This window comes from Boleophthalmus pectinirostris, unplaced genomic scaffold (genome assembly GCF_026225935.1).
Source record: "Boleophthalmus pectinirostris isolate CB_2022bp ecotype Guang Dong unplaced genomic scaffold, ASM2622593v1 HiC_scaffold_1, whole genome shotgun sequence".
Taxonomy (NCBI): domain Eukaryota; kingdom Metazoa; phylum Chordata; class Actinopteri; order Gobiiformes; family Gobiidae; genus Boleophthalmus; species Boleophthalmus pectinirostris.
The window spans coordinates 18,829,179-18,844,374 of NW_026570970.1; the positions used below are offsets into that span (position 1 = coordinate 18,829,179).

The following is a 15,196-nucleotide window of genomic DNA, read 5'->3' on the forward strand; positions in this document are numbered from 1 at the left end:
GTCTCTGTGGGTAAAGGTTGCTTCATGAGGGGAGTGAGCTCTTTTGTTGACTCATGTTTGGCCTTTTTGTGGCTGTGTTTGCATCTCCCCTCTGCTCTGAGTGTCTTTTGCCTCAAAACAAGAGCTGAACAGATTTTTTTTTTTTTTTTACTTCAAGAGCTCTTCACAGTTACCACTTCTGTCATTCCTGCAGATTAGATTTGAATAATACAAAGCCATATCTGCCCTCTCCCTGTGCAAATAGTGACTCTGTACTGATAGAGTGCAGGGTTCACAGAGTAAATTCATAATGTTTATTTAGTTATGTATTAATATAATCTGAAAACATATTTAAGACAATACACACACAAGTAATCAGATATTTGCACATGATAGCAATATAATTTAACTGATATATACAGTCACCCCCTTAAATTATCTTTATAATCTATTAATAAAAAACATATTTCTGAAGAAAAACAACTACATTCAACCTTTAACAATGGTTCTTTATTTTAAAAAACAGTGCAATTATAAGCAACAGATAATGAAAATGCAATTTTATTTTTATCGACATAAAAAACAATATATGTAAATCCTGAGATACTCAAAGAAAGTATAAGGACAATAAAAAAAGGCTTTGTTGAGATTGGCACTCAAACAATGGTGGCATTCACAACCACCCAACCACAAACATGATACTTAAAGCACATACTACTCAAGGTTGTTCAGTGTAAGTGTTTATGCTAAACTTTTTCAGTGAATTCAAGTGGCTCATTGGCAGTAACAGGACGGTTTAAGTGGATGGACTGCAGAGCTGTCTGGAGGCCGAGGCTGGTCACACTAAGAGAGAGTCCCTGCTCAGTGCAGCGCTCTGTTAAGGACACAGTGAGACCACATTAGAGTCTGTGCATTTTTCATCTGCAGATGAGTGGCACTAAATTACAGAAAAATCATGTGTCTCAAGTGAGGTTTGTGCAAATGGTCTAATTTACAATTCTGTACAGGCACATCATAAACTCACTGTTAAAACTATTGACAGTGCACATGCTCTGCTAGTCTATAAACTTCTCAAACATTTGACTTGGTGAAGACTAAGAAAAACTAATGCTCATAATCCTGCCCCAGTGCCTCTTTAACACTGGACAAATATTAAATAAGGTAATGCATCTGGCTGAAGATAACAGGCTTGTGTCCAAGTAGTTTTGATATTAAGCATGTTTTTGCTATAAGTAACTCACCAGGTTCCGGTTTCTGTCCCTGTCCTCTCGGCTGCCCTGTAGCGTGTGGGACATCGAAGGAGGAGGCCTGGTGTAACTGAAAGGCCTTGAGGCTGCCTCAGAGGCTCTATAGCTCTCCGTCACTGGAGGCTGTACAGTCCGATAGCGGTCTGTGGTGGGACCAGTCCTGCGGTAACGCTCCGCTTCCCACTCTGAGTACGGAGGTAAGGGGTCGTCCTCCTCTGGACGGTTGCTAGGTGACCTGCTGTAGTAGCTGTCACTGCCTTTGCCTCTGGAGCTGCCTTTGGAGGGAGTGTCACTGTCCTCATCTGCTCTCGCCGCTCCTCTGTCTCCTCCTCGACCCCTGGCCTTCTTCTCCAGCACGCTGGTGAGGTAGGCATCGTCATAGTCTCTGTTTTGATATGGGCGACTTGGACGATCACTGTCCCATGTGTCCGATCGTTTTCGTGGTACAGGTGGGGGGCTGTGCCGTCTCCAGCCTTCCTCTTCGTCTCTGTAGCTACGTCGAGGTGGGCTATAGTCACGCTCATAAGTTCGATCTCTATTACAGCGGGTGCTGTACGAACGGGCAAATTCCTCCAACTCATCCAGGGAACCCGTGCGCCCCCTTCTGCCTAAAGTTTTTCTCTGCATGTGCTCCGAGCGAGGATTCCACCTACAGTAATAATAAATACAGTTAGGATTCTGAGTAACTACAGGAGGGTAAGATTATAGTGTGTGTGTGTGTGAAACATACCTGTTATCTAGTTCATCATCAGAGTGGCTGGCTTTGTCCCACTTGTGTCTATGACTCTGTGCAGTATGAGCCACCCTGGACACAGACTGGTCATCCAGGTCTGCTATGGGAGGGAGCGCCTTCATCTGGACCTTCTGATAAGTATTTCTGAAGTCATGGTTTCCCCCTTCATGAAGAGAGCTCAGCTCAGAGAGGCTGGTGGCTGAGAAAATTAGAGGACACATATTAAGTAACTCGCATACAGAGGAACTGCTAAAGGATCACATAGCTAGCATAGCAACACTTAGTTATGAAAAGGAGACACACAAAACAAGCACAAAACAGGGGCACAAGCACAAATGACATGAAGCCACCTACTCTACTGGCTTACATTGTAGTGAAGCCATCTTGGTAGAGGGAAAATCAGCCAGCTCCTTTTCTATGTAGTACAAGACTTTCATTGAGTCCTGGTGTGGAGTGGCTTTCAGTCGGTAACCACTGCGCACTGTGGATGTGGCCAACAAATACACACAAGCACATAAACATGCAGGGACAAAACAACATGGATGACCAGACAGACAAAGGCTGATGATGTTAGAGATGAACACAGATGAGAGTTAGATGAAAGTCAGAAGACACATTTCAAAGACAAGACACCAACCTCCGGCCAAATTATTCTCTACTGAAGGAAGAGAAACCATTTTGGGCTCCAGGTGAGAAGATGGGGCAAGTGGCACCACAGTTGGGGCCACAGAAGGAACTCCAGGAATGTAATAGGGATACATAGGTATTTGAGCAGACTTTGCCGACTTTGCCATCTTTCCAGCTTCATATACTGATGGAAATATAAAACACAATTATAAATACTGTATATTAATATTAAGAAAACAGCAATACATTATTATGCTATTTCTGATCTATATTCCTCATCAGAAACATACCAGGGGTTTTGTTTTGTTTCATTCACACCATCTCTCACACTCTTCCACCTTGTGATGTCATGTGGTAATACAAGAAGTGCTGCACTGTGTTTTTAAATGTCATACACCTTCATTAGAATCATTTGGTTAATTTCAGCCCTGGAATTGCCACTCTGTACTGAACAAAAGGCAAAAGGTAACTGTTAAATTGAAAACTACCACTGCATGACATCACAAGGTGGAACAGTGCATTTTGAACATTGGAGATATAGGCTGATAATAAAAGGTGACTCAAACGTGTAAATGAAACAAAACACCACTCCAGGTATATTTTTGAGGAGACAACAACATTTTAACATGACTAAAGAGACAATTTTGTGTAATATAGGACCTTTAACTATTTATAGAATCACAATTAAAAGAAAATACAAATTTGAAGAGTACAAATTATCATCAAATCAAAATCAAATCAAATCAAACTTTATTTATAAAGCACTTTTCATACAAAATGCAACACAAAGTGCTTTACAGTGATTAAAAACAGTCCCGCATTTCCAACCACCCAACCACCCACCCACCAACCCAACCCCCGCACCCCCAACCCCACATAGTCAAACAACCCAAACACACACTCACATACACACAAACATGCACACACACACACACACACACACTCACACTCACACGCTAAAATACATAACCGGACACAATAAAATGTGAGGCTGAATACAGGCGAACCAGTTGAGAAAGCACCATCAGAGGAGCCGATTGCACCAGGAGCAGAGAGACGTCCACCACCACCAGGAACCACCACAGGGTCCAGGGGAGAGATGAAGCCCAGGCACCTGAGGCCCAAGCACCATCCCTCCACCAGGAGCCCACATGACAGACCCAGCAGCCACAGCTGACCTCCACTCCCGATGCAGAGGGCTCCTACAGAGGAGACACTGGAAATCCTAAAAAATATGCCTAAGATAAATATAATAAAATGTGTACAATAAAAACAAGTAAAAGTATAAGATTTCAATCAAAAGCTAAGCTAAAAAGGTGGGTCTTGAGCCTACTCTTAAAAACATGAACGTTCTCTGTAGCCCTGAGCTCCTCCGGCAGGCAGTTCCATAGACAAGGGCCATAGTGCTGAAAAGACGCCTCTCAAATTATGAATTGTGGCAATATTTACAGACAAAACAATCAATTAAACACTAATACAATTACTCAGACTGGCTTTTAACACTCAGTAATCCACTTTATTTTATACAGTTTGTCTGCACAATGTATTAGATTATGGTTTTATGCTTTTAGGTTTTGATTTCATTGGAAAATTACTTGACCGTACAACAATTCATCCTTATGTATTAGATAACCCTCTGTCATTTCAATCACTATTTCATCTTTGAACTGTTTCTCCTTACGACCTCTTGTATATAGCCCAGACATATTTGTATTACTATATTTTTCTATAATTTTTACTTGTACATATACCTTTGTATAATTATGCCTTATTTGACACCAGTCCCTTGATATTTTTGCTACTTATTTTGAATTTATTATTACAATGTATATGTTTGCTCTTTGTTATTATAATATATTGTGATGTGTGAGCTACTGTGTCCAAATAATTTCCCTTGTGGATCAATAAAGTTTGTCTAAGTTTAAGAGTGTTGTTAAGGGCTCTATAAATAAACGATGATAGACTGAAGTTACAATAGTGTGGAGTTAGTACCAGGGATGTAAAATTCTAGGCCCTAGGTACAAATCATCTTGGTGGGCCCACTCTACATGTTCTCTAATGAAAAAATGCATATTAGAAGACTCGTTGCATTGGGCCCTGGGTAAACAATACCCTTTACCTTCCCAGTCCAACAGTCCTGGTTAGTACCCTGTATGTACTCACAGTGACGTGGACAGCAGCACGTGTCAGGGCAGCAGCAGCAGCTCAGGTAACAGCAGCAGGAGTGAGGGCAGCACTGGCACCAGCAGATCCCCAAAAGCAACAAGAATAAAACACTCCCCAAGACCACGGAGCCCACGAATGCCCACTCTGCAAGACACAAAACAAAAATAACAGTCAAAGAGAAAAATATACAAACTATAACTGTGAGGGTAACAGCTTTCTGTAACTTTAAACATGTCAAGTACCAGTCAAAAGTTTAGACACACTTCATTAATTTTTCTTCTTTTTTCCAGGATTATTTATTTATTTATGATTCTCACTGAAGACATCAAAACTATGAATGAACACATATGGAATGTAGTAAACAAAAAATATATTAAAAATAGTTAAAACTTGTTTTAAACCCTTTTCCTGGTTTGTACCATTTCAATAGCCTTCATCGTGAAGATCATTGAAAGAAGGTCAAAGGTTTGCAGCACTGTCAACAAAGCAAAGGGTGGCTACTTTGAGGATTTGAACCTAAAATATAAAAAAACATTTAGTTGACTTATTTAACTTTTTTGTCTTGGCTACATCATTCCATACAACTTGTGTCATATATTTGATGTCTTCTGTATCTATTTAGTTTGACATTTAGTTTGAGCCAAAGACCTGACTAAAGGAGATACATGGTGCTTTATTAGAATACTTTAGTGCAGCATTAACTTCAGCCCATTAAGATAACACTGCACTGCTCTGTTACAGGTTTGCACTGAGGCAGGACTGGGGGTGTAAAAAAAACATCCCTATAGAACAAATTTTCTATTATTAGAAAAAAAGGGTAGGAAAAAATGAATATCACAATTTTCTTGGAGTCAAGGCACGATTTTGATTTTATTCATGTACACTTTTGAGACAGAGTCAGCTACTTCTCCTGAGAGTTCACCTCTTGGTTAATTTCATCTGTCACTCACTCAGAACCTTACAGAGAGTACTCAATAGGAGCAGAGCATGAAGAAAGTCCCTTAATTTGAGGATTTGTTTTATGTCACGTCGACCAGCCCTAATTATTATTGCACCTTTCTTTGTAGAGCAGCACCCTGTTGAGTTTATAGTTATTATATCATATAATTTGGGGGAAATATCATATTCAGCTCTACGTATATCACCCTAAAAATATTGACAGATCTTATCACCATCAGCTGCTCTAGATTAAAGAATATCATCATCACCATTAAAAAACAAGTTTAAGTATTGATCTTTACTTTGAACCAAAAGTAATTTAATATTTGTTCATTTAATCAAACAGAGCTAGTTTGCGTTAGTGCTGTTTGGTAATTTTCTTTATTACAATGGCAAGATTAATAAAGCTACATGCAAGACAACAGTGCAGGTGAGGTGGCGTACCTGGCATAATCTCCAGATCAAACTCAGGTAGGAGATCGTTCTGCTCACCTGTCCTGCCTGGAGAGAGAGAGGTAGAGCACAGGTGAGGGCGGGCAGAGGAAGCAGGAAATAAAGCTGTTTGAGAGACTGTTAGATTCCATGCATTTCAGTGGGTTATGTGTTGAAAGCAAAATAATAAGCTGTGTAATAATGGTTTCTAGCTATCATTATTACCTACTTATGAGATCAAAAGCACACTAATCATATCAGTGGTTCAATAATATTTTATTTTTACTCCTACACAAAACTCGATACAGTTAACGGTGCACTATGTAACTTTTTGGTTGGTGGTCTATCACCTGCTTCTTTCAGTGGATATTAGGGTGCATCATTTGCCCAACTTTTTGAAAAAAAAAATTGAATATCAATCTGTATCTAGTATCTTTTTTGTTTTCACTTGCCAAAGTAAACTTCCATGAGAAATGTTGAAAATCAATTGATGGCCCACCAAGCTTCTGAAGTTTAGAGATGAAAAATCTGTTTTTCTTTAATAACATCAAAAATAATTAATTTAGCTTTATAGTATCAATGGAAGTTGAATATAAATATGAACATTGCGTATCATTTGGTACCAGTTATGTCTCTGTCATTATTAGATTCTGAGATATGGCAAAAGTGTCATTTCTTTGGGATTTCAAGGATCTTGAATAAGCAATAGGTCCTGAATTGTAACAAATGTAGGGCCTACAACACATTATGTAACTTGAAATTAATAAATTTAGAATTCAAAGACTTGAAACTGTGAAAAGTATTTCTTATATTATGACTGTCCATTATCAGACATGTGCACTGTAACCTACTTGTCAAAGCATCAATAAAAAACTATTTAACAAATCTTAATCTTTCTCTTTCTCAGGTTTGGTGTTTCGTTTCTGTATGCTTCAACCACCTGCAGAACATTCTGATAATGTTCTTTTCCTCTAGCAGAGCCAATGTCGTCTGTGTAAAGTACAAACTTTATGTCTCTCATTTCATCTTTGGCTGATGTGGATATTGGATAATTATGATAAAAACACTCAAAGTCTTGACAAAATTGTCATATCTTAGAACGTTATGAAGGCAAAGATATAAAATTGGTACCAAAAGATGTGCAATAGCAACATTTATATTCAACTTTCAATGGCACCATAGCCCTAAATGCATTATTTTTAAAGTTATTTGAGAAAAACAGTTTTTTCTGCCAGAGCCTTGTGGACACCGTTAGGATGGAACTTAAGAGGCTTGGAGGACCCAGTAGATATTATTCAGTTGAGCTAATATGCCATAGATTTTCTTTTAATTGGTACTGTCACATTTTAAAATTGGGTACAAGTTGAATTTCTGACACTGGGGCAAATGATTCACGTTAATGGATATGTCATTGCTCTGCCTGGAATGTTCCACAGTATGACATTAAACAGATCCACCTTACATTTACTCAATTATATGTATGGTATTATAGTTCAAAAATACTTAGAAAAAAACAGGCCTCTTCACAGATCTGACCTGTAACTTGGTCTGGTTTGTTTCCATGAAGATAGAAAGGTTTAATATCATACTGTGAAAACTTCCAGACAAGGCAATAAGAACTCCATCGAGAAAAGCATTTGACTGACCAGAAAAGTTACACAATGCACCTTTAAGTTCACATAGCAAAGCACACAAGACAAAATGTGCATAAAGGGGCATGCATGTGAAAACAAAGAGAGAACTTCAGAAACTAGGACAACTGATCTGGGGTGGCTACAAAAAGGCCTCATCTATTATGCCATAGAAGTCATACAATTATAAAACAATGGATCTTTTATACAAAAATAACTGAATGAAATGTGTCAGTTTAACTCAGAAAATGTGCAGTACAAGTCAAATTCTCACTCACCCTCTCATTCAATGTTTTTTTCTATATACTTACTACTTTCTACATTTGATCTACATAGAGAAGCTTTATGGAATTATTTAGTAAAAAGTAAACAACAAACTACAAAATATTTTGAACAAAGCAAAATGTGAGTAATTTGAAGATTTGGTTATAAAATATTCTTATAAAAATGGTTTCTTTTTAACATGCATTGTGTAACGTTTCTGGCGGAGGGTCTGCCATCTGCTTTTCTCTATGTAGATGTTATTGCTTTGTTTGAAATGTTAAAAGAAGAAAGAATGCGCGCATATCAGCAGCCGAGTGCAGGTGCAGGACCAAAAAGATTAGATAAAATAGAAATAATAAAGGTCCGCACATTGTTTCAACACTCCCAAAGTGAAATTTAATAGCATTATAGCACAATAGAGCTATTAAATTTCACGCTGGGAGCGTTGAAACAGTGTGCGGACCTTTATAATTTTGTTTGAAATGTTTCACAGCATGGCATTAAACCTTACTTTTATCATGGAGACCAAACAGGCCATGTTACTAGTCAGATCTGTGGAGAGGCAACCCCGATATATACAGTCAGTTGTTTTGTAGGAATTTTTAAGCAATACCACCTGTAATTTAATAAATGTAAGGTAGACCTGTTTAATGCCATTGTGAAACATTCAAAGCAGAGCAATGATATATCCACAGAAACAAGAAGGTGATGGACCCCTAACCAAAAAGTTACATAGTGCATCTTTCATGTTTTTTTTTCTTTGCTGTATAATTCCATATATCTTACTTCATATATTTGATGCCTTCTATATGTATATCAAAAGTAGAAAGTAGTAAAAATATAGAAAAAACATTGAATGAGAGTCATGTGGTAGTGTGTATTCTATAGAACAAGGCAAATGTGTTCATTGAAAAGCAACCAGACTGCCTTTGGGCCATATTATCTGTAAGACTATGATTATTATAATAACCACTCCCAGATGCCTCTAACTATAGGGATGAAATCCTGGGGAACATTGCCAACATTTGCTGAGTGTGCAGTGATGGCTTTGTAAAGTTCACAGTCTAGGCCTCTGATAAAAACTCATATATTTTGGACCTGGCACCTCTACAGTACATGCCATAGGGTTAGTAACAGTGAGTAACCAGAGAGATCCATGCAGCTATGCAGCGTACAACAGGGAGGCCTTGTGAAATGAAGAGGAAGCACCAAAGTAAGCAGTAAATGTATTATCACAGAAAACAAAGCTCCAAAAAAGCTTGGAAAGGAAATGAAAGAAAATTAAACATGTAGATGTGTCAATAACAGTTCTCCGCCTTTTAATGTAATTTGAGTTAGCCTGTAATCTTTAATATAGTAACAGACTTATTTAATATTAACAAGTATTTTTTCTTTACACTTTGCAACCCCCCTCTTCCTCTTCTCTCCAGTGAGCCATTCATAATCAGATTAATGCACTGCTGAGGATAGCTGCCAGTTGGGGGAAACTATAATAAGTCAGTTCAGTGAAGAGCAATGCTACAGTTAATCTCTGAGGTCAAAGTTCAGCGTGGTTCTTCCTAATTTCTTCCTTTTTCTTAACAAGTCTTTCGAACAAGTCGACGTGGCGCTATGGCAACGGCTTAAAGTTTGGCTTATGCACCACGTGACAACAAAGGTCCTCAAATGTGAGTGTACCACCAATACTGTACTGACAGGAAACAATTGGAATTAGGACAGTGGGTTTAGTAAATTTACACAGTACTTGGGCAACCATGTAATTAGCAGCTAAAAAGCGTTATACCATAAGCCATACTCTAATACAGTTCAAATGAGTCAGCGTCTGCTCTCTTCCAGTGTAGCGCTGACCAAACAATAGTCTGTCAAGGCTCAAGTTAAGAGGCCGTAAAGAGGCAAACAGGACCTGGCTGTTTCCATCGCAACCATCGTACACAACTAAAGATGTCCCATTATTTATGTATTTATGTATTTATTTTGCACTTATAATGCAACATATAACAATAAAAATGGCACACTTGATAAAAAAGTAGGTGCAGGAAGAACCCAAAAGTGCTTATATTCAAGATTATTTATGAATGCATTATAGCTGTGCATTACTTAAAAAAAAATACATTTACACACCTTAGATTAAATAAAGTTGATTCAAACATGGATTAAAATACAATGAAACATCCCACAATTGAATTATTATTAAATATTGCCGTGAAATATCAAACACTGCCATCATGAGCCAGATGTGAAAACTGGCTCCACACTTTACATCAAAACTGAGCTCTTGATGTGACACATTTTGGAGCACCAGTACCACAATACACACAAATCTTACACATTTACAGCTGTTCTGAGCCTTACCCAGTACAAGTAACTCCAGCTGAGCCTCGTTTTTCCCCTCCACGTCATCAGCGATGATCACTTTACAGAAATACACGCCACTGTCTCCCCACTGCAGCTCCCCAATGCGCAGGTCTGCCTCTGTAACAAGACATAATCATTTAACCCAAATATACAATAACATAAAAACAACTTCTTCCTTACAATGGACTAAAAGCACTTAGATAATATTGAAACTAAATTATGACACTGACACAATAACCCTAAAGTAGAATTATCCCCCTAAACAAAACAAAAAAACTAAACAAATACAAACTGCAATAAATAAATTAAGCAGAACACTTCAGTAGTTATTTTGTATCTACTATGAGCTGCCAACGTAAGCAAATTTATTTTAGTCTCCTTCAATTGGAGATTAGAAACTGTACAAACACTACAACAGAAAGTATTGTACTACCCACTCAGCATGTAACGCGTGTATTTGTGGATTAAATTGGTTATATAGAGCAGGTGTTTTCCCAAGATAAGGCCCTGTTGAAGGAGTCAGAGGCTTTTGTGATTGTGTGTGAAACAAAGACAATAGGGAGGACAGGAAACAAAGCACAGCCAGCTCAGAGTGACAGATCTATGGGGTCAAAGGTCATCTGCAGCTAAATTTATCACTCATTCAAACCAAATTCTGCCTTACTGTTAACTATGGAGATGTCCCTTCCTTTATAGTGCTCTGCTAGTGTCATAGAGGCGCCCTGTGCAGACGCTACGATGCGGCTGGTGCGACTGCTGTCCGAGCACTCCAGGTGGGCTTTGGTCCCAAGGTCAGAGGTGGTCTTCCCCAGAGTCTCGGGCAGAGAGAAGGAGTCTTGAGTGCGGTCGCGACAAAAGGACTTGTACCACCACTGCACCACGGGGGTCTGTGTGGAGGAGGTCTGGAACTGACAGGGCAGGACCACAGCCTGGAAGAGCATGGCATACTGGCGCTTCTCCCGCACAGAGACATGGACGCCATCACTCCTGCAGGCTGGCAACACAAGCACAGGGAAAGGGTTATTACTAGGGTTGTAACAATGTAATGACATTCAAATCTCTCGGTACAATATTTATTGCGATATTTTAGAGAGGCTAATATAATTGTAGACAGGACACTTTTATGCTTTTAAAATACCTTGACGAGATTTTGGTGTGAATTATTACTGTCATAATCCCAAAAATTCAAGTAAAAACATATTTCTTCATGTTGTCTGCACTGAGATGAATCATGGGATATGTGGTTCCCGATGTTTATTAGCCATTGCTACTATAAAACCATGCATTTAAGCAAAGGATTCTGTCATTTGATATATTGTGACAGCCCACGGTATTATTGTGAGGCTTTTAATGATATTTTGGTTATTGTTACATCCTTAGTTACTACTAATAAATGACTTATTACATAAAGGACTTATTACTCCAAACTGACTCTTGTGAGCTTTTAGCCTACAATGTTGTTATTTCTTCAAAAACATACCAGGTCCAGGAGTTGTTTTTTGTTTCATCTACACATATTTGAATAATTCTGCATTATTTATCTGTCTGTATGTCCAAAGTTCAAAATGCTCTGCTCCACCTTGAGATGTCACAAAGTGGTAGAGATCAGCTTTGTTAGGTAGAGATCAGAAATTCCAGGACTAAAATGATTCAATTGATTCTAGTGAAGGTGTATGGAGCTTAAAAACACAGTGGAGCACTTCCTGTGTTATCACACCACATCACAAAGTGGAACAGAGTGTTTTCTGTTTGAGAGAAGAACTCAGCATAAATATGCAGGATGTTTCTGATGAGGAAACAACATAACATAAATCAGAAAAAAGCATAATGAGCCCTTTGAGTCACGTGACACAACATTTTACACACCGTCATTTGAATAAATAAACAGAAATGTTCCTCGTCCTCAGTTGTAAAACTACAGAAAAGGAGTCGTTCAGAGATAAACTAAACTAAATTTTTATCATATTCTTTCTTGAGAAATACCACACAACATTATTGAGGAGACCCCACCCATTGTTGCAGGGATCATGAAAGTTAACCCTCCAAACCAAACCCTCTTGTTGCAAAAGACAATTTTCAAAAATTCCAACATAGGGGGGCAGACTCAAATGTATCCCAAGGATCTCTTAAAAATGTCCACACTAGACTACCGGTACTTGAATTATAATAATTGCTAAAGTGTTTCATGGTTACTGATTTATAACACCTCTATTAACCATGAAACAGTCGTCACTTTCCTTATAAGACAGTAGTTTGAAAAGTAACAGAGGGGATTTGGAAAAGTTTTCAGAGTTAGTAGTTTTCTGATATTACAAGATAACAGAAGGTATTCTGGTGTTTGTTGAGGAAAATATGGTACTTTGCGATTCACTTCACTTAGTGCAATTTAAGATTAAGGAAAATATCACAAAAAAAACCCCAAAAATAATAGTTTGACTCATGGACTATAAAAATGATATTATAATTTATTATCTATATACTAGTAGACATGCTAAGACAGAAAACTATAGCATAGTGTAAAATCCGTTCATTTCTTATGGGACTGTATTCCACTTGATGTTGTGGACAGGATGAGAAACAGATCCTGGTTCCTTCCTGCTGTAATGACACATTTAGTTGGTTTGTCTGACTCATCTGTGGAGTTCGTTCGGTACGATAGTTCTATGGCTGCTTGTTTTCCCTTTGTGTAATTACAGGATCCATATTATGTTATTTTCTGATACATGTTATAATGTTGTTTCCTCATCAAAAACATACCTGGAGTTGTGTTTTGTTTCATTCACACATGTTTAACACACAAACTCTGCATATTTAGGCTGAGTTCTCTTTCTTTGGAAAACAGGCTATTCCATTTTATGATGTCATGTTGTAATACATGAAGTGCTCCACTGTGTTTTTAAAGTCCATACACTTCACTAACATCATTTGGATAATTTCAGCCCTGGAATTCCCAATCTCTAATGAACTAAAGGTGCAAGGTAGCTGTTAACTTGAAAACTACTGCTTCATGACATCACAAGGTGGAACAGAGCATTTTGAGCTTTGCTGACATAGATAGAATAATAACACAGGATTACTCAAACATATGGGAATGAAAAAAAAGAGGGATGACATGAGGGCTGTTTTTGAGGGTAACGACATTCTAACATGGCTTAAAGCTCACAAGAGTCAATTTTGCATAATACAGGGCTTTAAGGCATTTGTCGTCAGTTGTGCCACCGCTAAAACAGTAACTTCCAGTGCAGTAAGGTTTGAGGAGTCGCTACCTGCGGCTGGAGTCTGCTTATTATTAAAACAGAAGCAGATTTAGGTGAGCTGGGGGTTCCTTTTTGGCTCTGTACTGGGGTCAGAAAGGCCAAATTCCTGTCTAGGCTCTGTATCTTTGGGGGGGTTGCCAAAAGATTGTGCACAGGCAGGGGGTTATCATCAAGAGAGAGGCAATTCTGTAGCGTAGTAGCAGCTACAGAGGGTGCTTTCTGATGATGTTCTGATAGTTTACCCAATCTAGGTGGGGCAGGAACAAACATCCCCCTCAGTCAGGAAGTTTAAAGAAAAGCCCCAGTCTCCTAGGAACAGCATTTCCTTCATCTATGAGCATTCTTGAATATTAGATAAATATGTCCTATTACGTTCCAGCTTAGTATTTGTTAACCGATAAAAATGAGACACTAAAACTCCTACATTCCTCCCACTCTGACCTTCACTGGGCAGTCTTTCTTTGGGGCTGGTCTATTGTTTAGGCTGTGCTGAGAACCTCCTCCCTCTGTCCCACTTGAGGAATGAGGATGGAGGGCGTAAGGGGGGGTCACAACTTTTGGCCAATGGGAATTTTAGTCCTAGTCCAGCTGGGTGTAAATAGACCAATTACCAGACAGAGATTTCAGACCGTTACTTGTTTAGTTTAATGGTGATGAGAGGACTGTATGCACCGACAACAAGTGCCACAGTGGCCATTATTCCCACATCACAGTAGGGTAATGAGCAGGTTGGGTTCACTTTCAACACCTCATCTAACCTCATATTACGGGAAAGCAGTCAACACTCAGATATATTCAGGTCAGCTCCTGGACGCAGGATATTTCCTGAAACAGGCACAGCTTTCCTCCTCATTTTCCTGCCTTTACTTTGTCATGCATTCCTTCACATTGACTCAATCAAAACGCAGATAAGAGTAGTCTTCATATTTTACCGTCCTCTTCACTGTTAACCAAAGTCTCATAAGCATATTTTCTCAAACTTCAATAAACTAAGATAACTATATAGTATGTACAAAGCAGGCCTTTTTAAGTTAAAGTTTTTATTATATACAATACCCCGCGTGTGACTTAACAGTTAGCAATAAAAGAGTACAAAAGATATTTTATTTAATCATTAACAAAGATATACACCGATGGCTACTTCGATGGAACCTGCGGGGATTAACTCAATCTTTGTCACGACAAAGGAACTCTCACAAAACTGTAAAATGAGACTAACCTGATACTCCCAATAAAACCATCAGCTGGAAAATGTTCATTCTCTTTCAGTGTAAGGTGCTCTTTATCCGGTGGACGATCATGTCGCTGTTGTTACTCGGCTGCGCTGCAAACGGGACTGAAGCCTGTAAGTAACGGGACCGTACCACTTCGCCCCGAGGTGAGGCCAGAGTACTACAGCCAATGAGCGCGTGCGCCTCTGCAGTAGCCGCGGACACCACATGGCGGCAGCACTGAGCACAGCAGCCATTATGACTTTATCTCACAGTGCAAGAAGTTACAGCCCAAGCATCCCTGGCCTTAGTGCTTTAATTGTACTCAAGTAAAAGTTACGTTACTGCAAACATA

The 15,196-nt window shown here is 38.8% G+C and overlaps 1 protein-coding gene across 3 annotated transcripts; it reads right to left on the reverse strand.

Moving 5' to 3' along the window:
* Positions 1 to 501: 501 nt before the first annotated feature.
* Positions 502 to 14,960, reverse strand: LOC110173183 (immunoglobulin-like domain containing receptor 2). 3 transcript variants are annotated; one of them, XM_020939170.2, is made up of 10 exons: positions 14,850 to 14,960; positions 11,038 to 11,367; positions 10,371 to 10,490; positions 6,136 to 6,192; positions 4,750 to 4,896; positions 2,597 to 2,770; positions 2,327 to 2,440; positions 1,957 to 2,158; positions 1,221 to 1,875; positions 502 to 853 (listed from the first exon to the last, which is right to left on the reverse strand). In XM_020939170.2, exons 1-10 carry the CDS (start codon positions 14,887 to 14,889, stop codon positions 818 to 820), a joined length of 1,875 nt encoding a protein of 624 aa, XP_020794829.2. In that variant the 5' UTR covers positions 14,890 to 14,960; the 3' UTR covers positions 502 to 817. The 3 variants fall into 3 exon arrangements, with proteins under 3 accessions (XP_020794829.2, XP_020794830.2, XP_020794831.2); XM_020939171.2 differs by lacking the exon at positions 6,136 to 6,192; XM_020939172.2 differs by lacking the exon at positions 2,327 to 2,440.
* Between the last annotated feature and the right edge of the window lie 236 nt (positions 14,961 to 15,196).

Excerpts from the sequence above, each read along its gene's own strand:
- LOC110173183 (XM_020939170.2), bottom strand. The coding sequence starts at position 14,889 with ATGAACATTTTCCAGCTGATGGTTTTATTGGGAGTATCAG. Across the intron at positions 2,441-2,596 it reads AGAGAATAATTTGGCCGGAG|TGCGCAGTGGTTACCGACTG; the intron begins GTTGGTGTCTTG and ends CCACATCCACAG. Across the intron at positions 1,876-1,956 it reads GATGATGAACTAGATAACAG|GTGGAATCCTCGCTCGGAGC; the intron begins GTATGTTTCACA and ends TTATTACTGTAG.